General features: G+C 37.6%; 1 protein-coding gene across 4 annotated transcripts in view; it reads left to right on the top strand.

Annotated features, from left to right (window-relative positions):
- Positions 1-26,464, top strand: part of LOC124555453 (muscle calcium channel subunit alpha-1-like) — a 566,027-nt gene that overhangs the window by 282,647 nt on the left and 256,916 nt on the right. For 3 of the 4 annotated variants that reach the window (XM_047129372.1, XM_047129371.1, XM_047129374.1), the window contains exons 18-20: positions 8,225-8,354; positions 10,057-10,186; positions 10,383-10,549. In XM_047129372.1, coding sequence (XP_046985328.1) covers positions 8,225-8,354; positions 10,057-10,186; positions 10,383-10,549 — 427 coding nt within the window. Of the gene's footprint in view, positions 1-8,224; positions 8,355-9,109; positions 9,231-10,056; positions 10,187-10,382; positions 10,550-26,464 lie in introns of all 4 variants that reach the window. The other variant, XM_047129373.1, reaches the window with a different exon arrangement.

Below are 26,464 nucleotides of genomic sequence, written 5' to 3'. Positions count from 1 at the left end.
TGGCTGCAGATTTCTGGAGCTGCGTTATTAGTTGGGGAATTCTGGGACTCCCCTTGGTAGGTCAGGTATTCATTATACAAAGAAAGCAGCTACTCAGTTAGCAGAGTACTTATGGAGTGCACATGGGGGTTTTTTCCATTAGGCAGCAGTTTGAGGTACTCTGATGGACACACACCAGATGACATACAGCTGGCAGAATCAGACTGCATTCAAATTAATGACTCTTCAGCCATCAAAATTTTACTTGTTGATATCATTAAACTTTTTTTTGATTAATAATGCACATTTTACACCCTTTACACTACTCAAGATTCTTTCCTACATTAATCTATTTTGTAGTATGTGGACAATAACTGCTCTACCACAGATGTTTGGTTTATGTAATTCCTATCTCAGGGGTGTAACTGACACTGCGTTTTGTAAGTGTATATTAAGCTTTGCAGTCACTTTTATAGCACCAATCATTTCAGCAGTACTGTACTATCTCTATCCAATATTGTGCTCAGAGAAAATGTGTCATGAAATCTACATGTCGTCATGACACTAGATGCCCAGAGCTGAATTGACAGTTTTCATTTTTGCAGTTACTAAATAGTTGCCAAAAATTTTATCCAGTTGGGCATCTGTAAATTTTGAACTGAAAGTAGATAAAGAAGACATCTCAATCATAACGTACGCTATTAGTTCAAAACACTTATTGACGTATTATAGGACAAGAGATACACAAAATAAATGTCACTGCTTTACAGATATATAGGAAACAAGATTCGTAAATGAGATATTTACATTAATCAAACAATCGAAAATCCAGGATGCAATGTAACAATATTGTGAAAAGGAAACTGATTATATAGCGGAGATGCTGAGTCACAGATACACGCAACAAAAAGACTGTCAGAAGTAAAGCTTTCGGCCAGTAAGGCCTTCGTCAACAATAGACGATACACACACACACACACACATATATATATATATATATATATATATATATATATATATATATATATATATATATGCACGCTTGGAAACACAACGCACACACGCGACTGCAGTCTCAGGCAACTGCCATGGCAGTGTGGTTTCAGTTGCCTGAGAGTGTGTGCATTTAGGCATGTCGTGTGTGTGTGTGTGTGTGTGTGTGTGTGTGTGTGTGTGTGTGTGTGTTAAAAGCTCGCTTTCCTGGTATCTTCCACCCCAAAGAAAGCCACCCAGGTTCTTAAAGAATTACAAATAAGACAAAAATTTATTTCATGGAATTACAAAGATGAATGTGAAATGAACACCTTGTAACAATGGTTGCAATAATTAAAACATTTCACAGTTATTTTGCTCTGAAGTGTGTAGTTAAGGCAAACTTTTAGTATTATTCAGTCAAATGAAAGTGAATTGCCTATGAAGTTACTGTTAGGAAAAAACATTAACATCATTTGACAATGGAAATGGAAATGCCGTGTGGCTAGGGCCTCCCGGTGGGTAGACCATTCGCCCGGTGCAAGTCTTTTGAGTTGACGCCACTTCAGCGACTTGTGGGTCGATGGGGATGAAATGATGATGATAAGGACAACACAACACCCAGTCTCTGAGTGGAGAAAATCTCCAACCCAGCCAGGAATCAAACCCGGGCCGTTAGGTATGACATTCCATTGCGCTGACCACTCAGCTACCAGGGGCAGACGTCGTTCGACAATGAATGAAATACTGAACGCCATTTCTTGAATATGTCTTCTCTTAACAACTTTTTTCAATTTTATTACAGTTAGTACTTTTAAAGACTCTCTACAATTAATATAATCTATGAAGGATATAAACAAACACAGTATTCTTCAAATATGAAACTGGGACAGGAAAATCAAAAAAGTATGGCAATTAATGTCATTAAGTGTATTTAGCCCACTGGAAAAGTTTTAAAATAACTTGACAAAATATGAAGGTGCATTCAAAAAGAAAAGAGCTGGAGGCTGGAAAAGGAAAACTGCTAAAAGGTTTGTAATTTCATGTCCTGTGGAGGAAGGTGTGGTCCCTATAAGAGCACCAAGGTCACTAACTTGCCACTACAGGGACATGGGTGCATACCCACGTGATGACAGAATGTGCATGCAAATGCGTTGACTGTTAACTGCTTTTAGTAATGCTGAATACCGAGAAATGGAGGCTTCGAAGGAAGAGGAAAGTGGGGTAGTACATTTTTGCTTACAGCGACCCTGCATACTATCACTGTAGACTGTCATTTTGACTTGGCTTCAAAGTGATGTCAACATGTTCAGTAGAGTCCCATTCAGTGTGCTTCCTTTGCTGGTTGAAGACTCAACCCTTCATCTGCAGCAATGGCTGATACTATGACTCACCAGTCTCAAATAATGAGGACATCCACCTGCAGTACAATGATACCACTAATGCACTGTGGCATTCCAGACCATGCATCATCAGCCAACATCTGCCCTTCCCTCAATCACTTGCGCATGCTTTGACTTTTGCAAAAGACATATAGTGCTTGTTGTGACTTGGCAAGACAGCCAAGCCACTATGAGATAGCCGAAAGGCACCCGTTTAAGGTCACGCAGGCTGACATGAGGTCTGGAACAGTTAAAGGAGTTGAGTCTAGTAAAAAAAGTGTGTAGCTTCTGGAATACTTAACTTTAATCCATAATTGGTGAATATTGGTCTGACGGTACACGCATCACAAGATAAATAGCAAATGATAATGGCGCCTTGCTAGGTCGTAGCAAATGACGTAGCTGAAGGCTATGCTAACTATCGTCTCGGCAAATGAGAACGTAATTTGTCAGTGAACCATTGCTAGCAAAGTTGGCTGTACAACTGGGGCGAGTGCTAGGACGTCTCTCTAGACCTGCCGTGCGGCGGCGCTCGGTCTGCAATCACTGATAGTGGCGACACGCAGGTCCGACGTATACTACCGGACTGCGGCCGATTTAAAGGCTACCACCTAGCAAGTGTGGTGTCTGGTGGTGACACCACAGTGCTTCCTGTAAATTGTGCCATTCTTTGATGAATTTCCATTCCCCGCACACCTTCTGTTGTCAGGAAACACACTACACACTTTGTTATTCTTTTGAAGCCCCCATTTCATGGTTTCCAGCACAACTGTGTGCAGTAGACAGTGCTTGCATGTGGCACACTCTGTCATTACACAGATGCACCAACATGTCCCTCTGGCAGCAAGTTTGGGAGCTCAGTGCTCATACAGGCACTGTGCCTTATTCTGCAGGCAGTGAAATTATCATCCTTTTATGGTTTCCATTTTACAGTATCCAACTTGCTTCTCTTTTAATGCACTTTATACAAGCAAGCACCTTAAATTATTTTTACTATTTGAGAATCATGGGTTGAGGAAGCATTCATTTGTGAAGAAAGAGTGCTCTGTGAGAAGTTTTAATGCTACTGTATAGAAGTAACATCCAAATTTGCCTTGTGTAGATACTTACAGGATTAAGTGAGTATTTGGACTGAACTATAAATGATGAGTCATAGATATCAAATATATTTAATAATCATTTCTTAAATACAGTAGGAATTTTAGGGACAAACAGTTAAAGAGAAAAATCACAGCCACTTGTTGAAAAAGTAACTCAGATAAAATTCAGTCATATGGGTGAATCACCGATGTCTCCTTCTGAAATTAAGAAAATTATATATTCCTTCAATATAGTAGCTCATGTGCATTTGACAGTGTTTATAACAGAGTAATGAAGATTTGTTACCATACATTAAGCCCAGTCTTATCTGAAATATGTAATGCATCACTAACTTAACATAGTCTTCCAGAGAGACTGAAATATGCCATTGTTAAACCCCTCTTTAAGAATGGTGATAATGATATGTCAATAACTACCAAGCTGTTTCACTGTTGACATCACTTTCGAAAATTTTTTAGAAGGTGATTTGTTCTAGAACATTATCTCACCTTAGCAACTACAATATCCTCAGTGTCTGTGTTTCAGAACAGTTGCCTTACTGAGAATGCCATTTAGATGTTCACTCACCAAATTTTACAAGCATTAAGTAACAAAATAGTGTCAGTCAGTATATTTTGTGACCTGTTTTAGACATTTCACTGTATGAATTACAGTATTCTCCTAGATAAATTGAAGTTTCATGGGATTGATGGTATATCCAACCAATGGATAATATCATATCTAACCAAGAGAATGCAGAAAGTTGTACTTGGTACTTCAGCAAACGTAGCCCAGGGAGTGATTCTGACTGGAGAGAGATTGTGTTTGGGGTTCCCCAAGGCTCAATCTTAAGTCCACTATTGTTCTTCAGACATGAAAACAATCTTCCATCTAATATACAACAAGAAGAACTAGTTCTTTTTGCAGATGACATGAATGCTCTAATCATTCCAAGCATATACACAGAAACAGAGGAAATGGTAAACAATGCTCTTAAAAGAATCATTGACTGGTTTTCTACTGATGATGTTGCCCTTTTTTTTAAAAAAAAAGACACAACCCAACATATTCAGTTCTGCATGTCTGGGGGTACTACACCAATCATAAGTGTAACACATGCTGAGGAAATAATAAATAGGATGAAAACTTCATAACTCTTATGTGTTCATATCACTGAGAACTTTAACTGGAAAAAGCTCATTTTGGAGCTCCTAAAACAATTTAGTTCAGCCACAGTTGCACTTAGAGTCATTGCAAATCATGGGGAGAGACGAATCAGTAAGTTGACATATTTTTCGTATCTTCTTTCATTAATGTCATACGGGATAATGTTCAGGGTAACTCATCTTTAAAAAAATAAAGTCTTCATTGCTCAAAAATGTGCTGTAAGAATAATATGTGTGGCTCACCCATGATAATCTTATAGACATATCTTTAAGGAGTTGGGCATTCTGGTTACTGCTTCACAGTATATTTATTCCCTCATTGTTGTAAATAATCCACAGCAGTTAAAAAGGAATAATGATGTATATAATTACTTTGCTAGAAGAAAAAATGATATTCAGTACACCTCATTAAGGTTTGCTTTAGCATAGAAAGGGCTGCACAATGCTACAACAAAAATTTTTGATCACATCACCCAGTGATATAAAGTGTCTGACAGACAGAAGAGTAAAATTTGAAAACAAGGTGGAAACGTTTCTCCTTAACAATGCCTTCTATTCTGTAGAAGAATTTGTGTTATTGTAATGTGTAAAAGATGGTGGGTAGGAATTACTAATTCACATCCATATATTTAAAAAAATAACTTAGAAATGTTCAGCATGTAACTATATTTACAAATTTGTGATGTGAATGTAAATTAACTCAATTCACATCATTATGATTTATTGTGCAAACATGGATCATAAAAGTAACTAACATAACTGAGTATGATGATTTAGGTTAATAGTAGTTTAACAGGTATTACATACAAAAATTACACTCATGCAAATTTAAAGATGATAGTATTATCTTAAACACATTTGGTAAATGTCATTTATAGGTATTGTGCTTATCTAATTTTAAAATAGCAACTTTCAGAGGAAAACAATTACATTTGCCACAGTTGTTTAATATCCTACTAATTTGTACTAATTTTAGATAGTTAGTTTCTCCTCCATACTAAATAACACTTGTACAGCAGCAATTAAATCCAGTTAAATTAGAAATAATTCTATATTTTCTAAAACTGTCAAACTACAACAAATGAATAAATTAATAGATAAATGACATATTCTTAGGAAATACATTTCCCACACATATTTAACACATACTTTCATGAAATATCATTCAATACCTTTCTACAGCATACTTATAGTAATCAAGATCAGTATGTACACTGCAAATGCAAAGGAAGAATTAACTATGAGTCCTATGCAACTGAGCTGTATACATAGAGGGGACCAGTTTATAATGAAAAGAAATCTGTGCAATTTCCTGTTATCTTCTTCATAGACAATTATTTATTCATGATGTTGTGAAAACATTAAATACTTCATAGAACTTGAAAGCAGAATTTGAATGACATTGAAGGTGATAGCCAACTGGTGTATTAAGAAATCAAAATAAATTTGCTAGCTTAATGATCTGAAGTCCTAATCTGTGAAGAACCAATATGCCTTGCAAATTCCACCGTATAATCCGAGAAACCTCTGTTTCTGTCGTCATCATATACTCATTTTATATATATGTATATATATATTAATAGGGAAACATTCCACGTGGGAAAAATATATCTAAAAACAGAGATGATGTGACTTACCAAACGAAAGCGCTGGCACGTCGATAGACACACAAACAAACACAAACATACACACAAAATTCAAGCTTTTGCAACAAACTGTTGCCTCATCAGGAAAGAGGGAAGGAGAGGGAAAGACGAAAGGATGTGGGTTTTAAGGGAGAGGGTAAGGAGTCATTCCAATCCCGGGAGCGGGAAGACTTACCTTAGGGGGAAAAAAGGACGGGTATACACTCGCGCACACACACACATATCCATCCACACATATACAGACACAAGCAGACATATTTACAGACAAAGAGTTTGGGCAGAGATACCCTCTCCCTTAAAACCTACATCCTTTCGTCTTTCCCTCTTTCCTAATGAGGCAACAGTTTGTTGCGAAAGCTTGAATTTTGTTTTTGTGTGTATGTTTGTGTTTGTTTGTGTGTCTATCGACGTGCCAGTGCTTTCATTTGGTAAGTCACATCATCTTTGTTTTTTTTAATATATATATATATATATATATATATATATATATATATATATATATATATATATATAAAAAAAAACTATTCTGTTGACCATAGGTGTATGTGTGACTCAGGATTTTTTAAATATTCTCATAACACTACTGCTGCTTTCCATTCACATCTGATTCAAAATCTGAATTAACAGCTGTAGGAACTTCAGTTAACATGGGGTCAAACTCCACTCTGTTGTGATGTTTAGTTCTGAAATAGCCCTACCTTACTACAGGGGGAGATATTCATTTTCATACCTTCATACTGTAGGTCCCATAGTGAGGACAACTAGTGACAGTTACTCTATTACTTACCACTGATTATCAAGTTTTTTTGTAACATGCCTACAATTTCAGTCTGAACTGTCATGTTAAATCCATCAAGTTTTATAATATAATTTCAGATTAAAAAACAATCTGGGTAGTCAAATCTGTGTGATCACTAAACAGACCTGTTGTGCCATGCTCAGCTGATACCGCATTTATACTGATGTAAGGGTGGTCTTATTCTGTGCTGCTGTAGTGAACTTTGCTGGTGTGATTAAGGTTCAACTATCACTCTGTATGCCATCTGTCATGGATGAATTTTATATCCAGTTACAATCTTATTATGATCCAAAATGGTGAAATGCATTATTGAAATAAATAACTTTTCAACCCAGACTGTTTTTCAATCCAAACTAATTCCAAACGGTTGCTGTACCAGCCTGCTAGAATGGAATGGAATAAATTCTTGACAATATAATCTTCATTGGTGTTTATACAGCATACTTGAATGTAATTTTCCATTGCCTACAATCTTTCGTTATTGCTCTTGTGGCATAACTGAATATGAATGACAAGTTTCATTGTGTTTTGCTCACATTTAAGTTACAAAATATGTGACCCAACTGAGTATATCCTTCCATTGCCTGACGACTGTCATCCCCAATACTGGCGACCATGTCTTTGATATGATCATATATCTCATATATCTGGACAGTTGATAAACTTGTATCATGGACCATGTTTGAGATAAACTGACTGCACAAATAATATGAGTCTATTCTATCTCAAGAAATTAGAATTGCACGTCACTTATAGGCAGCAGAATATCTCAGAATTATTATTATTTTTTTTTTTTTTTTCAATCCAGCTCCTGTTCACTTGAAACAAATACCTCATTCTACTTTTGAAGGTTTTGTCATTCTATGTCTTTGACAGAGTTGATGTATATGCCAGTTTGCTTAATGAGTAAACATTTTTATTTGGTCAATTTTTTCCTATTTTTTTTCTTTGCTACATAATTTGAAAATTTAGTATAAATGTCAAAAGCAAACTATTTTGAATGGCAGTTTTTAAAATTTACCATTTCAGATTTAATTTTATAAAATCATTGCCTTCACACAAAAGACAAGGAAATAAGAACCATATTACTAATATACTGCACAGTTACATAAAAGCAAAAACAGACACATAAATATCAATATCAGAGCATTTTGTCATTAGTCTGTGCCAAGGAGTGCGCTTTGCAATCAAAATTTTCAGATGAAGTAGATGGAGATGGTATGCCAACCGTATCTGCAAGGCCCCGAAGAATGTCAGAGATCAGCATCAAAACAACCATTCGACCACTCCCCACAGGAAGTGCCTTCTTTATACTTTCCCACACTAACAGGTAAGACTAAGACATTGAGCACGACCGCTATGCCACAGTGGAACCCCATTTCTTTCCTGTATTCCATTTTGTGTAAAAAAATTCAACTTCCTTTGTAACAGGTGCAATGATACTTGCTTATACAATTTTTTGGTATCACAAGGTGAGTGTAAACCGTTTCTGCAATGTATTCTGATTCATAGTTTTTATTCTATGACATGTAGGAATTGTGATTTTTGGTTGCACTTCTTTTCAGTACTTCATTATGGTTTTAAATCATAGCACATCATCCAAATTTCTCATTAAACCAATGTGCCCTTATCCTGTTGACTTATTTCAGAAGCAGAAAGGATATTTATTTGTTCGATGCAATATGATATAAGTTTTAAGGAAAATAAAAGTGTGTCTTTCATGGTGTTACCCTTTTTTGTATCCCATCTACCTTTATCAAGGGAACATGCCCTGTTTGCAGTCTCTGTTTAAGTGTTGAAAACAGTGAAGCCACAGAATACAGGTTATCACATGTGCTGCCAGTCTTCTGAGAAACTCAGCATTTGAAAGAACAGTATTGGTGCTGAATTCAGTTTTTGTGCCATGGCTGTTTGGTAAATAATTTAACTGTAACACATTCACTTTCTACATTGTACAGTTCTTATTTGTGATACATTTTTGGTCTTAGAAAAAAATTTCAGGAGTCCTTACCTGCCAAGTGGTAGCGGTCGTGCCTTAACTTTGATCAAGTGTCTGATACGTTTATCTTGTGTTATGTGACGCAGACATGGAAATGGAAGATGGTGTGTCAGCTCGGCCACGTCGTCTCTCAGAGTTCAACATCGCCACAAAGAAGCAGCCTATTCCTCAAGCATCGTCCTTCTTCATTTTCTCTGAGTCCAACAGGTGATAGATAGACTCATCTGTTAGTTCCAGACAAACCATCATTGCAACTTTAGTAATCAAGAGCTTTCTCCCCACAGCCGTTCACTCTGCATTTAATGACAGCTTCTGCAACTGAACTCCAAGCTTATTGTACAGTAGTTATAATCATTGTTAAACCTGTATTTTTTCTATGGAATGGAATTGCATCTAGTGAGCGTTTTCATAGGTACAATTAGTAGTAACAGCACAGCTTTGCAGGATGGAATATACATCACATATTCAAACTGTGTTAATATTTAGTACAAAAAAAGCCTTAGTAATGTGTTGTATCTTGTAGTTTATATTATAACAAAATATAGTTCAGTGTCAAAAGCAAAGTGAAAAATACGCTTGAAGCATAGTCTAATAAAATCCATTTTTTAGATTTGGCATTCTAGCATGATGAAGAGATTTACTGCATGTCATTGTTTATTGAATAAAGATGTTACTGAGTAGTGGTGATGGGAATAAAACCATTGCTGCTTTGTGTGTCATTAATGTTCAGAGCTAGTATATTTGAGTTTTTCCTCATTATAGAAACATTAAAGTAATCACATTTATCGTTCCATCACTAAAACTTCCTAATAATGTTGTACCAATGTATGAAATGATGTGTCTTAGATCTTATTCAGTCTGTTTCAAAGGTTTTTATGGTTGACATGTCTTATATAACCTTTGTCTGGTCTAATAAATTTAATAACTGTTACTGTAAAAAATATGAAGTGCTAAAATAAGTTGCCTTTCAATCCCAAAGAGTTTTCAAGGGAATTTATTTACAAGAATATCTCATCTTTCTCTACTTTTACAGGTTCAGAGTATTCTGTCACTGGTTTTGTAACCACAGTTACTTTGGAAATGTTATACTTGCATGCATCATGATTTCCTCTGCCATGCTTGCTGCTGAAGAACCTCTACAGCAGAAGACTCCAAGAAATGATGTAAGAATAAAATCATAATATCAAAAACTGATGTTTTATTTGTTGTATTGCTCAAACATTTTACATTTAAAAAATATGTTGGTATTTAGGGAAAAGTAATTCAAATATATATGAACACTGTGGTGTATATGAATAAAATATTACACACATACTCTCACACAAAACCGGTATATGTAAATTTTTTTTTTAATTACAGATTCTTGGACATTTTGACATATTCTTCACAACAGTTTTCACTGTTGAGATATGTTTAAAAATGGTTTCCTATGGTTTTATACTCCACGATGGTGCCTTCTGCAGATCAGCATTTAACCTTCTCGACCTTTTAGTAGTCTGTGTCTCACTTGTGGCCATGTTTGTCAAGTAAGTATAGGTTACTAATATTATGTTATTTTAGTAACTAGTAAATGTTAAACATTGTTAAATTTCATAAAAACCATAGAGCAGATGACACCCAATTCATTGTGTATTTTTTCTGCATATGTTCATTGTGTTGCCTTGAATGTATTAAGAAAATTAATCTTGCAGTAGCACGAGGCTATGATTTTGAATTTAAATTTGAGGCAGAATCGTTGCCCATGTTTTACACACTGCATAGCTTTCAGAATTAACAGTAACCTCCTCAGGAAGGTGAGATGGGCTGGAGGAAAAGGATAAGTAGGTCACTCAGACCCCAGAAGGAGAGGGACGCAGCTGTAGTGAAGACGTGATTAGACAATGGTGTTAAGATCTAAAGGAAGTTAGACCTTCTGTGGATGTTGTTTATTGATACCATGTGGTTATAATTAAACTGATGGTGTTCAGAGTGCTGCAGTGGGGACTGTATGCATCACATGATGCTGAAACATCATAGGTATGTTCAGTAATTGGTGCACTTGCGGAGTATGTGGAAAAATAATAGTTCCACTTTGTGCCACCAGGTGAAAATATGTTGCTGTCAGCAGTTATAAAATGGGAGGAATGACCAAACACATGATAACAGTGGTTCTGGCATGTTTATTAGGATATGGTCACAGGTTACATGTGTTCACTATGATCTCCCAGCTTGGCAACACGCTGCAACTGTAACATGACATGGTCAACCGTTGGTCCCAGCATATCTGTTGCAATCTGAGTGGTATGTCGTCATATGCTATCCTTCATATCAGGAAGAGCTTGGATATATCACTGATAGACATGATCTTTCGGATCTCCCCACAACCACAAGTCACATGAATTTAGGTCAGGAGTATGGAAGGCCACCCATCTTGAGATTGCCTAAAGATAATGCAGTCATTACTGAAGGTTTCTCAAAGCAAATCTTTCAACTGAAAAGTGACATGTGGTGTTGTTGCCCCAGCTTTCATGAAAATAGTAATATGTACACAGTTGTATTCTTGCAAAGCTGGAATCAAGTGTTGCAAAAGGAGGTCCTTATAATGTGCAGATGTCACTGTACACCTAACAGGTCCACCAGGTGTCACTCCTCAAAGATAAATGGCCTGAGGATTAAGAAGCTTGTGAAACCAAACCACTGAGTCACATAAGCTGATTGCAGTGGATGTTCATGCCCAATGTGCAACAGAGTAGAACCGCATACATGACAGTTCTGTGCATTCATTTCACTGTGCAGAGTAAAATGTGCCTCATCTATTCAAAGAATATTCCCCGGCCATATGTCACCCTTTTCTATGCATGCCAGAAATTGGAGGGCAAAGTCACTGCATTGTGGCCTATCTTGGGGCTTAATGTGGTGCACATTCTGAATCTTGTGGGGATACCAGTGTAGAATGCACTGCAAAATCATGTTAACTGTTGACCAGGTGGAGACAATTCCTATGACACAGCTCAAGCACTGGCTGCAGAATTTGAGATTTGAGCAGTGGTGCTATTACTGCCATTCTGATTAAACAACATTATCAGCAGTGCACAGACTTTCTTCTTACCAGCCATCATGTTTCATGCAGAAAATGTCAACTATCTTAACCACTCACACTAACAGTCACTTCACAGTATAAATCAACATGTATCGTCAAGTGACAAACAGTGTACTGACATCAAAACAGGAAACATTTTGCATTCTGAATGGTTACAGCACCATATTTTCACCTGGTGGCAAAAAGTGGAACTATTAACTTTTCCCCATAGTCTGTGAACAAACCAGTTAATGAACATATCTACAATGTTTCAGTGTCCTGCGATATATACAGCCTTCGGTGCGGCATGTGGAACACCATCAGTTTATTTATAACCACCTGGTACATTAGTTTTACACCTACCATCATGATGGGGAAATTCTGGTGGTAGGACACCATGTCAGAGACATGCTGCCTGTGATCTATCTGCCTCATAAAGATGTACTCTAATGGCCAGCAGAAACATTTGTTTTTTTCTTTTAGCCAACAGAATATCAGTGAAATTAGCTGGACATCATACCCAACTCAGTGTCATTTCAAAGCATACTGAGTACCATCGAGTCAGGCTGTAGGTATTCTGTGTTGAGAGGGAATAAATACTTTAATTGCTTAATGCCAGACAGCATCGGTATGTATCTGAGTGACTGAAACATTCTATTAAAAGGGAAGAAGTGTGACTAATGTTCTGTCAGGTCCCACTGTCCATTAGATGTGATAACAAAATTCTTTATGTACGTTACAAAACATATCATTGAGTATTATTTCACTTCTATGACCCTTTTTATGTTCTCAACATTTTTCTTAGTTGATTTTCTAGCAGATATAATTCAGTGTGTAATTTTTATGAGAAAACGCTAAGCCACTTCACACATTTTCTTTCTATAATGGATGCATAACAATATTTTGGGGAAATTTTACTTTTTTAAGTGAGATAATCATTACAACAAATGTTAAAAAGTCAAAATTACATCCATAAACACCTCATAAACAACATTTCAACAATTTACATGCTCAAGGTATAGTCTATGACACGAAACCTGGCCACTGGCCAGCTGCTACCATATAGACTATGTCAGAGTTGTTCACTTAAGGTGCTAAAATAACTTACAGCACCTCAGAATTCTAAGTCAAGCCATGATGATCTGGCGACACAGTAGGATGTGAAAGCTTCTGAGGGCAGTGTTATCTTCCACTTGAGAAGCTATGCTTTAGCTGCCCATGTTGTAGTGGTAATCATTGTACACTGTACATGCAAAGTTCAAGTCCACTCTAATTTTTTAATCTTTATTTCTTTGTGTGCTTAAAGTACCAGTCCAATGCAAAAGATTATTTGCTGGTGGATTAATTAGTGTCATTCTTCATTTGGGGCCAGGAGGGTGACTGTGTGGTGGTTCAGTTGGTGTCGTGTGGGTGAGAATCTTGCAACATTTTTGGTGATTGGGGCAATGGTGAAGAGGATGATTGGAACAAGTAAGAAGAAGTCTAAATAAGGGTTCCTGGACTCCATTAATACATCTACACTCACAAATAAAGTACGGGAAGCCATTTGGTGGATTTTCAAGTGGAACTCAAAACCACAAATAACAGCTGTATGAGAGCAGGGATACCTCCTAATATCGCCAGGATACATAGCTCAGACAAAGGTGGACTCTTGTAAGAACTTTGTGGCTGAATATAGCCAGGGTCCAACTTTCTGTCACTATCAGGTAATACAGGAGAGGGTTTATTGGATTTCCGTTACACCAACATGGAGTATTACAATCATCCTCTCTCTCCTTGGGAGTTGGATTCAGTGTTCCAGTAACTCATGATTCTGTGTGTGCCCACAACCTGATAACATTCAGTATGGACAATCAGTTGACTAGCATTCAAAGGACATCCTCCTGCAGGTTCTTAATGAAATTTGAGTGACAGGAGTGTTTTCAGACTAGTTGAAAGAAGCCTTTTAATCCAAAATTTATGAGCAGTAAAGGATCATACATACCCCAGTAGATATCATAGCATCAATATCACTAGATGCATAGGAAATACATTGGAGCATATGGTCAGGGAGGTGCCTAGTGTGGGTTCTGAAAACAAATTCATTACTAAGTCACTCCCAATGTGGCTTCAGGATGTATCACTCCACACTCAAAGACGTGACCATGTTAGGAGCAGCATTTAATCAGGTTTCCTACATAAGCAGCACCTGGTCAGTGTATTCTTCAATTTGGAAAAGGCCTACAACACTATCTGCAGGCATAACAATTTGCTGCAGCTGTACAAGTGGACATCTCCGCACTTTCATGTAGTCCTCCCTCTCAGAAAAGTGCTTTAGATACAGGGTCACATGGTTATTAATGTCCTGTTTGACTATTTTAAGCAGGGGAATGGCATCCCTCAAAGGAGTGTTTTGAGTGTAACAGCATTCACCTTTGCAATAAACAGTATTACGTCCATGGTGAGAAGTCCTCTACAGTGCTCCTTGTTTGCCCATTAATAAGTGGCTTTTTCTTACAGTGAAAGACGCCACCAGTGTGTTAAAGATGTGGAATGCAGCTGTTGATATGACATTTTTTAATTGAGTGTGTTTTGTGTGATGACCTGACACCTAATTTCCCACAGATTTCCCCTCTATTTTAACTGATAAAGAGGTGTGTGTGATTTGTGTTTTAAAATTTTGTGTAATGGGAGAACTACTTTCCAAAATATTAGGTGTATGATTTAAGTATATTGCAGAGTTGCTTGGCCACCCATTATTTCTAATTAAGTCACTCTGTCCCCTTTTAAATGTGTCTGTACTGGTATTTTAATACTTGATTTTGTCTAATTATTCTGCTGTCTTCTATCTGAATTTTATGAATGGTCTTGTATGAATCTCTTGATGCCAGTTTAGTATTTTAAATACCTATGGTAGTGGATATGTTAGGTTCAGAACCATAGCTTCTGTTATAGTTACTGGAAGCCAAAACGTTGGCACCAAAATGTCACGTGTCATACAATTTATTAATACTCCACTGCCCTGCAGCTCAAAGCACTCCCTCAGATAATCATTGCTTTGTAGCAGTTTGCAAAAACTACCACTGGATTATATACTGAGAATACATACCCTCTACCTACTTTCTGGAAATAAGCTTGCAGTACAAGGATGTCCCATTGGCATCCTTCCACTACCTCCCTTCTAAAAACAATTCTACTTCACACATCCTGGTGGCTGTCAGGATCATCCTAGATCAATATTAAACAAAAACCATTCGCCGTGTGTTACTTCCTCTCTCATTATTCTATGCCCTTCCTAAGCCTACACACAATTAATTACAACAAAATTTCTTTCCATTTCATTCACTTCTCCATAAACATTATAAGGAATTCTCTTTTCCCTGCTTATTCTACTTTCAGAAATAAAAATACTGTGTGCCACAGCTGTGATCACAGTGATGCAACCTGAAAATACTAATTAATATACTTCCCGCAGACTATATACACACAGACAAACAACAGTCTCTGTCATCTGACATTCATTGATAAACATAACAAAATAAATACCTGAAAGCACTCAACTAACAAGACACATGACTTTGTGCGTGATGCCTTGACCGCAGTAGATCGTAAGGAACATATGTTGGAAATATTTCTGGACCTCACAAAAGCCTTTGATGTAAAGCCATGCATCGCACCACCTTTACCTACACAAGCCGATTTGCAGATGAACACTCCATCCTGTAGTGTGGGTAGTCCAGCTCAAGTGCACCGGTGATGGAGTATGTGAGCCACGATGCACTGTCAGTGGCTGCAGCTCGTTTGAGTACCTGGCCAAGCGCATGTGTCAACAGGGCTTGGTTCAACAGGGAAAGGGACAGCACTGGGGAGGGGGGATTGACTGATCACATGCTAGTGGAGTTGTTTTCTGAATCATCTGCACTCCCATGAGAATCATGAAGGTTTGATATGCTTTCTTTTACAAAGAAAAATAATGCATAATGTCAAAAAAGTACTTACTGTAACATGGAAGTAATTTAATTCAAAGCAAATAGTTTAATAGTCCTAATGTTTTTACAACACTTTACATTTCACCAGTACGACATCAAAAGGACTGATGAAGCTTTTGCACAATGAGTAGGGCTAGTATGCAATATTAAAGTATTTTACACTTTTCTATTAATCTACAAGTTTTCGTTATAGAATTAACTGGCTCAGCCTTCCTTGGAATTCATTGGGTGGGATCCACTTGCTTTGCATATAACATAACTTTGAAATCAGGAACCACGGAAGGTAAAGACAGACTCAAATTACTTTCGCTGAGAAGTTTCTTTCTGGAATTATTTTTTATATGTGTGTAAGAAGGAAAAGCCTTTTCACACAGATATGTGGATAAGATAGGCAATAAACTTGTTACCGTTTTATTTGATAGCACTGGAAACTGCGTCTAAGTTTAACCAGAAACCTATCAGGGGCAAAGATTTATTTTCTGTAACTTAGTCACTGGAAGTTTTGAGTAGCTGTTGTTTCCATTTACCCTTCATGTTGATTCCAAAATTACTGTGTTTTCCAAGTGACTGTGAATCCTGTTGTTATTACTGGATATAGGAGGAAAATAGTCCTTGAAATTTTTCCAAATCCCATCAAATGTTCCTTAATTTTATTCTTAACATTTTCGTGTGAAGCAAGATCAATTTGTACTAGGAAATCGTAAAGGGTATTGAAGTACATAGTTTGATTGGTATTTGGACAGATTTCCCAAACTGCAAGGCTTTTAATGAAAAATTTGATACGATCTTGTACATTACACAGATTTCTGTTTGGCCCATGAAGTAATAAATTTAAACTGTAGATTTTTAATGAAATGTTTGTCTAGTAAGCCACAGTGGGAAGCCAGATTTGCCTAGGGAAAAGTGTACCTCTTGAGAGAAAGATGAACTTCATATAACATGGGAATGATTCTGCTGTGGTATAAGCATCTTACATCAGTGTGAGTCAATCAAAATTGTTAAATACTTTGGTTAGAATTACAAAAAGTCACTAATTAGTAAGGTACAGAGATTTTTTACATGCACATTAACTGTAACTTGCCTTAACAATTGCGGGCAGTGGTGGATATTTAAGTAAACATCTCATTTCTGATGTTACAGCCATAAGCTATTTTAATGTGAGACCAGAGGTGAAGTACTGTGTCAGTAAATACTGTGTGAATTAAGAAATTACATGTTAACGGGCCACAGATATTTTGTTTCATGCTCACAAATTTTTAGCGTCCGGCAGATGTGACTTGTTGAACAGCCGAGTCGGACGTGTGTCCAAGCAGACTCAGGTTCCGGCAGGGCACCTCTTGGCCCGGCAAACCCCCCATACAGCTTGACCAGCTGACCAAGCAGTGCGATTTGAGGCTTACCCAGCAGTCAAGATTACGGTCCTGCGCAGGTCACTCAGGCTTGGTACATGCCTCTGCTTTAATTTGATAGACCACAAGTTAGGGCTTAAAAAATTGGAGTACATAGGAATTACTGGACTGACTTACGAATGGGCAGTATCATACTGTAGAAGCAGAGAGAAGATAGCAGAAAACACTCTTCAAGAAGAGAACATTATGTATACCTACTGTGGTGTGTGGACTGTATGACCTTCGGTACACACACCATTGGATTATTTGACTTGTCGCTCTAGCGAAGTAGGCGAGTGTCAGCAATATGTCTCTTGGTCTTATCGTGGCGTTTTTATCTTCTGCTGTTAGGTCAGATGATAGAAATGTCACTTGCATGCTTAGAGTAGCAGATTGACGGTGACCAACTTTAAACAGAACTTGATTAATTTTCACACACATTTATTAAAATAATAATACTCATAAACCTTACTTAACTTGATTCTGGATGCTATTTACAATTGACAATCTGAAGTTCCTTTGGTCTTGGTACGTTAATCTTATTCTCACATATCTCATACTTGACAAAGTGTCTATACATTTCTCTTCATGGCTATGTACAGGAATGTGATAATCTTATTAGGCACAGACTGAAACTTGACTATAGACTGGTACAGACAAATGTAGACTAATCCAGACTAATCCAGACTGACTAATCGGAGGTCTGTACACTCGTAATACCTCGCGTGTTCAGGTATCACTGTGCGAGTGTGCTCCGGGAGGAGAAAAGGTTCTACGTTAGCAGCAATCTCATTGGCTGCGTTACATATTAATACGCAGATCGGCAGAAGCAGAATTTGGTCTGTCTCTAAGACAGCGCCATCTCGTAGTGTGGAGATGGACGAGCGCTGCGCCTGCGCTGTTGTGCTTAGCGGGGTGTGCTCTAGTGGGAAAGTTGTGTACGCACTGACTACATGGAACTATGTACACAACACCTACCATTCTAAAAGAAAATAAACTATGTACACTGTGCCCCAGGCTTCTCTTTTGGACCCAGTGGTTCTCCTGATATTTATCATTAACCTAAAGTCATTCAGCAACTCTCTGAAATATATAAAATTTGTAGATGACACAAATGTACTGATAAAAGGCAAAATTGTTGCAGAACTACCATATGAAACACAAAATTGTGCCTCACACACTGCTGAATGCTTCACCACTAACAGTCTTGTTGTTAACAGAGAGAAAACTGTTGCATGCACCTTCATAACATACACAATAAACATCCATTAACGTCCACTATATGCCATGGCAACAAAAAGGCTTGCTAGGTGCACAACAAAAGAAACATTAAAAATCTATATTATGCCCAAACAGAATTACTGTTTTGTTATGGAATAATTTTTTGGAGCATGTCACAAAAGCTGTTCCATAGCACAAAAGGGGGTCACAAGGGTGACTGAAAATGCAGCACTCAGACATGTTTGTACATTTTTGAGGTGTTTACTTACATAAAGAAAATTTCAGAAGCTAAAAACATCATAGTATGTACAAGTCACACAGTCCAGACAAAAACTGAATCTTCACAGTGTGCATGCAAACACAACTCTCAGACAAAATGGACCACTGCAAACTGGAAAAAAGCTTCACAGAAAATTTCAAGACAGTAAAAGAAATACAAAAATTAAAAATTGCTCTAAAAACACATTGTCATAAATTAAAATTATTTCCCTCTCTCTTATGTATCTAAAATTGTTTTGGTGTCTACTGTATAAGGTGACATCAAATGAAAATGAGAGAGATGGCAACAAGTAAGTACACTGTTTATTTTAAAAAGTAATTTCCATAAATGTTAATACATTTATCTCACAGTGAGGCAAGACTGTCAATGTCTTCATGGAAAAATATTTGCAGTCACCAAAGAACCTCGATAGTGGCGGCCCACATATTGCTGCGATTATTTTGAGTATATTGCAGTAGTTTCACTGGGAAGTCCTGAAATATCCACCATCCAGCCCTGATCTCTCCCCATGTGACTTCCATATTTTTGGAGTCTTGAAGAAAGACATTTGTGGCCATCAATTTATTTAGGATGAAGAGGTGCACATCAGGCTACAATCATGGTTCTGTAGGTGACTGCAATCATTTTTCTGTGAGGGTGTTGACCATCTTGTCTCACAAGGAAATAAATGTATTAGCAGTTATGATGAGTACTTTTGAAGTAGTAAACAGACTTACTTTTTTCCATCTGTCACTTTTTCATTTGACTGCCTCTTCTATGATAATTATATCAAACTATTATTTTCCTGTATTATACTTATCTGTTTTATTGTAACATATCACATGCTAAAAATTACTTATCAACCTTGTAGGGAAAGATAGAATGCCACTTACCATAAAGATAACACCCTAAGTTGCAGACAAGCACAATTAAAAGACACATACACATAAGCTTTCGGTCACAGCCTTTGCCAGAAAACGAGAAACACACACCATTCATTCATACATACAAGCAAGCACACCTCACCCACACAAGACTGCCACTCTGGCAGCTTGGGCCAGGATACATTTGGCATTCCAGCCCAAGCTGCCAGAGTTGGCAGTCATTTGTGTGTGAGGTATGTTTGCTTGCGTGAATGTATGTTGTGTGTTTCTCTTTTTTTGACAAATGTTGTGGCAAAATGCTTGTGTGTAAGCGTCTTTTAATTGTCCATGTCTGCAACTTAGCATATTATCTTTATGGTAAGTAGCAATCAATCTTTCCCTACATTGTCAATATTCCTACCTAGAGTTTTCATTGTTTAAAATTGTTTATGGTACTGAATAAATTTTACTGTAATATACCATGTTTTTGAAACTGTGTATTAATGTACAAAATAGGTTGTATCCTATGTAAAAGATTTGATACAATGGATGCTTACTAGATAGATAGACAGACAGACAGATATATAGATACCCCCAAAACTGTTAACTTACCAGAACAAAACTCATTCTCACTTTGTAACACCTAAATAAACTTTGTACTTATAAAACCACACTTTTCTGTCCATCAGTAAACACACAGGGGCGTAACCACTCCCACTCTAAGAGACTCCTGTAGTTTCTCAAGCAAAACACATGCACATACATAAAAACAAAACCTCTTACAGAAGAACACAATTAAATACTCAAAAACCATTCATCATTTGTACATTGTCTCCTTCACATCCTCTCATTACCATGGTGTGTGGAATGAGATACAAAAAAAATGTGCATAATAACTTCGAAATTCTAATACACTATAACTTTTACAGCCGTAAACTGTAGGGCAATTTGCACATAGCTTGTGCAGGTGCTATCTGCTCTACTTTCCTCATACGGTCTCCTCCCCACTTTTTCAAGGGTGGCACAGGTAATGATAAAAGTAATCTAGAGCAAACCGAAAAGAGTGGATACATCCAGCGTGTATAACCATTGTAGACATCAAAATAGCTATAGTTCAACATTCACCAGTGAGATCATTTTAATTAATTGATGCAGACTTTGATACTGGATGATGAATGTCTTTGTTTTATCCTTTGGGGTGTACGGGTTTGTTAACATCACCCACTGCTCTAGACTATACTTGGGTAGCTTTGCATTGTGCAGTCCCATTTGCTCTTGATATTCAAGGGACTTCCTATTGCCTTTCTGTACCTGATTCCACTTTCCTCTTAACATCCTAGAGAAATTTTTCACTGGGTCACCTTCCTTTCCTACCCTAGGTTTAAAAATCTCAAACAGTGACCATATTTTTTGCCATAGATAACTTCATACAGTGATAGGCCTCTAATTTCACAGATAGAGTGACAAGCAGCGACAGCATATGCCATTACAGTATCCCAATCATGTGATGGCTATTTTCATGGTGCCTTAGTATTTTCACTATTGTCTGATGCACCCTCTCTGTTCTTACATTCTCCAGCAGATGTAATCCACTTGTCTTAAATTATGAATATGTCATAAATGACACAACTGTTTCATTAGTTCTGACATAAAATTGGTTCCCTGATCTGTAATTATCATTTCTAGAAAACCAAACTTTAGCAATGAGTTATTCACCATTGCTTGCACCACTTTGTTGGCTTCCTGATTCAGGATAGCTACCATCCCACATATTGCAAAAAAGGGACTTTTATCATGAGAATATAGTGGTTCTCTGTAGATGTTTGTAGAAAAGCCACCAGGATATCCATCCCAACCATTTCAAAAGGCTTACTAGCTTCCAGTCAGCTTGTTTTGTACATGAAACACAGTTTTTCACATACTGTTGTTAGTTGTCACGCCAATCGTGGTGGACGATCACACTCTCCAAGCATTCTGACATTAGCACCAGCAGCTGTGGAATGCTACATGTCATTTTGAATACAAGCTAGCGATAATTTGCGGATAGTGTATGATTAATATTGCTGTTAAAAATAACATGGTTCCTTAGTTTCATTTGTGTTGTGTAATCTGTGATTTAAAACTTAGGTTCATTGAGTCTCTGTGGATGTTTATGTTCTGGTGTTAACATCCAAAAGCTGTACAGTTGTCATTTGGGTACAGTACAGTACTTTTCATAGTTTTCTGGTAGTTCCAGTTTAAGATTGTTGTTAAAAATACTTTGCTTTTTAGTTATCATTCATTTTGTCTCTTCTGCTACCTAAAACTCACATTCAATAAATACCTGTGTAGTGTTTACATTCTCATGTTTTATGTCCACATGCAGCTCATCAAAATATAAGTTTTCTCTAATTATTAATGTATTACAGTTTAAAGCTGTTGTGCTTTTTTAGCCTACTGTAAAACTAGCATCATATGTGAAAAATTTGAACGTTGCTGTAGGTTGGTTAGTATGGGAGAAACATGTCAGCACTGTAGGTTGATGTTTTATGGGGTGAATGTAGCGAGCCATAGGGGCACATATTTTTAGGTTAGAGTCAGGATGTAGAAGGACAGTCTTGAAAGAAATTCGAACAGAACAGGACAATAATACATGTAACGTTTTCCAGAAAAATAAAATTAATTTGTTTCATCACCAAATTAGGGAGCTAAAAACAAGATAGATGGGCTTCTATATGTCTAGAAGGTCTGGAAAATTTGGAAGTGATAGATTTCTGTGCCACTGTGAGCACCATGTACCCACAGGGTTGGAGAAGTTAAATGTCAGGATTATAGACTAGCATCATTTTCATGTGGAGTTAGATCAGGACCTAATGTAAATCAGAACCTAGAAGCAAGTGCTTGTGAGTTGTTGATGCAGAATACCTCTCTGGTAATTGTAACAGTCTACAAATCCCATCTAGAAAACTTTCAACTATTTATGAGAAATCTAGATGTGTTACTGACCTGCCAGTCAAACAAGAAGACACAGTTAGTAGTTTGTGGAGATTTTGATGTAGATTTCTTGAAATATATAGACAGAAAAAAGTGAACTAGGATCATCATTTGGGTGTTTCAACCTAATTTCAGTAAAATAATAACATCAGAACTGAGTCCACCTTGATGTGAAACACCTTGTTATTTGTTTACTTATTAATTTCCCAAATTAGTTTCTGTGACAAATATCACCATCATCAGTGGGTTTTTAAAAATCTAGAACATGCAGAAAATAGCATAGTTATACCAACACAGCAACACATTATTACATTTTTACTGTTATTTTTTTGAAGTATATTTTTCTAATGATACTTTCATACTACCTTATTTATTGTATGTTACAGTATGTTTTTAAGAATTATGGTCACTGTTTGTGGCATATTTTCTGTGCTTTCTTCTGTTGCTGGTTTTTCTTAGTATACATCATATCATCTGCAACTGTGTGAGCAGCTGTTAGTAAACAAATACTAAAAGGTGAACTTAGTATGTCAGCATTATAATACACTTAGGGTTGTGGTAATGTTTTGAAATATAGTTTTGGTGTGTACTGGGCTGTTACTTAGTTATTCATGTACTCACATCCATTGGACATCATGTAGCTGATTCTATACACAGAAAAACAAAACTTTCACACTTTCTTTATGATCAAGAACATTACACCATCTTGCTGTTCCTGCATGTCACGAGAGGTGTATCGCGTGTTGCAAGAAGGCTGTGAAAACTTAAGCAGAAGTTACAACTACTTCTGTTCCTTATTTATGTCTCTGTGTGTAATTGGGAAGTGGTTCTTTTGCATGTGTGTGCTTTCTGTTCTGTGCCCTTGGTCAGTTCTCTCAGAGCGGTGAAGAGTGTGTTGTTGCAAAGTGTTGTGTTTTCGTTTATTACATTTTTCCCTTCCATTATAGCCTTTTGCATGTAGTAATTTTCTTCTATTGTTAGTTGTCGGTATAGACTGTTGCTGTGTTTCAGAATGCGTAGATCGTTTTCCATATTAGTGGGGTTATGGTTTTTGTTAATTAGGTGTTCTTTGAAAGTTGAATGTGTGTAGTCACTCTTTGGAGCTCTCATGTGCTCTGTGTACCTCATTTGAAAGTTTCTGCTTGTTTATCCTATGTATTGGGCCTGACAGGAGTTGCATGTGAGTTCAAATATTCCAGTGTTGCTGAATTTGTTTGACATTTTTGGTCTGGTCTTAGCCTTTTCCTAATTGTTTTGTTTGTTCCTAATGTTATTGGGACCTATGGTGTCACCGCCAGACACCACACTTGCTAGGTGGTAGCCTTTAAATGAGCCGCGGTCCGTTAGTATACGTCAGACCCGTGTGTCGCCACTATCAGTGATTGCAGACCGAGCGCCGCCACACAGCAGGTCTACAGAGACTTCCTAGCACTCGCCCCAGTTGTACAGCCGACTTTGCTAGCGATGGTTCACTGACAAAATACACTCTCATTTGCCGAGACGATAGTTAGCATAGCCTTCAGCTACGTCATTTGCTACGACCTAGCAAGGCGCCATTACCAGTTACTATTGATGGTGTAAAACATGTACCGTCAACTGCGATGTTCACCATTTATGGATTAAAGTTAAGTATTCCACAGCTACATCATTTTTTTTGCTAGTCTCATTTCCTTGACCTGTTCCAGACCTCACGCCAGCCTGCATGAGCTAATAAGCGTGCCTTTCGGCTTCCTCTCATAGTGGGTTGGCTCTCTTGCCAATCCACAACAGGACCCCTTGCTTTTTTAAGATGTTTACTATTCTATGTCATATTTAGTTATTGTATGTTAGTGTGTACCATCTGTCTCTCTTTTCCTGATGTGGTCTCCTGTGTTGTCTGTGTGTACTGCCTCTGGGTTTTCAGAACCTTTGGTTGTGCTCTTGCGTGGCTGGCCACTATTTTTATGTTTTGTTTTTACCTTGTTGTTGAGTTTGTTTATGATATTTGTTTTGTAGTCAATTTCAACAGCAATATGTTTGATTATATTCAGTTCCTGTGTGTTTGTGTAACTGTGCTATTTTCTGCATGTTATAGATTTTAAAAAAGCCACTGATGGTAATATTTTTGACCGAAACAGGTTTTGGAAATAAATAAGCAGACTCAATTCCAATATTGTTGTTTTTCAATGCAAACGTGGACCAAATGGATGAGTTACAAGATAAAGTTATTACTAATTTCAGTAGATAATATTCCAACTTATAGTAGGCTTCCGCAGCCGGTGTCATAGTGATTAAAATTCTTCTGAGTATTGTCCCGCGTCATTGCTAAACACTAACAACAATAATAAACTAAAACCAACATTTTGGCCAAATTTCAGCGGCCTCCCTCAGGCCACAATTGGTTTTGCATGGGGATAGGTGCTTCTATTTATTACACACTATCGATGTCTGATGTCACTGTTGTAAAACTTTTAATTGGCCCTCTAAAATGATTGGCTAGTCATGACATAAGGGAAGATGGAAAGAGAGAGGCTATTCGTGGATGTCCATGTTGTCAATGATTGGTAACTGTCCGCCAATCAGCGTTTGGCTTCTGGTTGGCAAGTTTTCCTCCTGGTGTGCTCGGAAGTGGACTGACAGTTGCTCTACAGCTGTTTGTGCAGATACGTCCGTGTCCCATGTAGCTTCTGCCCAATGACTGCTCACGGACCATTGGACTAGCATGGCTGGCAGCCAGGATGCTGGGAGTTTGTAGCCATCTTCTCTGTTGATGTTGTCAGGCTGCTTAATTATTTTCGAACGCCTCCCGTATTTTGCGTTCTCGCATTCACGATTCTTTTGCCAGTACTTGGGTTTCCTGGAACCAGATAGGTTGTCCACAGTCATGGTAATGTTCCACTATCACTGATTTATGTCGTTGTTGTAATCGTACATAGCGTTCATGTTCTGCTACTCGTAAGCTGACAGGTCTCCCTGTTTGTCCTATGTAGGCAGCTCTGCACTCACACCGTAATTTGTAAAGACCTGCAGTGTTAAGATTGTTGACTACATCCTTGGTGGAACCTATCATTTCATGGATTCTGTGACTGCTTCAAAAAATCGGTTTGAAACCTCGTCGGCCGAGGACGTTGCCTAGCCGTTCACGGACGCCTTTTACATATGGTAAGTGTACCAGTGGAAGCTTCTCTTCTTTGCCTTCTTCTCGTGTTCTGCTCCCTTTGGTTTTAGCTACCTTTGTGATCTTGTCATCATAGCCATTGGCATGAGACGTGTGTTGTAGCTCCTTTAATTCTTCTTTGATGTTATTTTCATCACTTATCCAGTAGGTTCGGGCAGTTAACATATGCAGAACAGTATACTTTTGAGCTGGGTGGTGATGGCTCTCCCTGTGCAGGTACCAATTAGTGTGCATTGGTTTCAGGTACACTTTGTGTCCCAGTTTACCTTTGGCAGCTCTGTATACTTCCACATCCGGAAATGGCAAGATACCAATTGTTGGTGACATAGACATCCACGAATAGCCTCTTTCTTTCCATCTTCCCTTATGTCATGACTAGCCAATCGTATTAGAGGGCCATTTAAAAGTTTTACAACAGTGACATCAGACATCAATAATCTGTAATAAATAGAAGCACCTATCCCCATGCAAAACCAGTTGTGCCCTGAGGAAGGCAGTTGCAATTCGGCCAAAACATCGGTTTTGGTTTATTATTGTTGTTAGTTTTTAGCAAT

The sequence above is a fragment of the Schistocerca americana genome, chromosome X, assembly GCF_021461395.2.
Source record: "Schistocerca americana isolate TAMUIC-IGC-003095 chromosome X, iqSchAmer2.1, whole genome shotgun sequence".
Classification (NCBI taxonomy): domain Eukaryota; kingdom Metazoa; phylum Arthropoda; class Insecta; order Orthoptera; family Acrididae; genus Schistocerca; species Schistocerca americana.
Note: the sequence above shows the minus strand (reverse complement) of the source record. Positions and strands in the feature narration are given on the sequence as shown.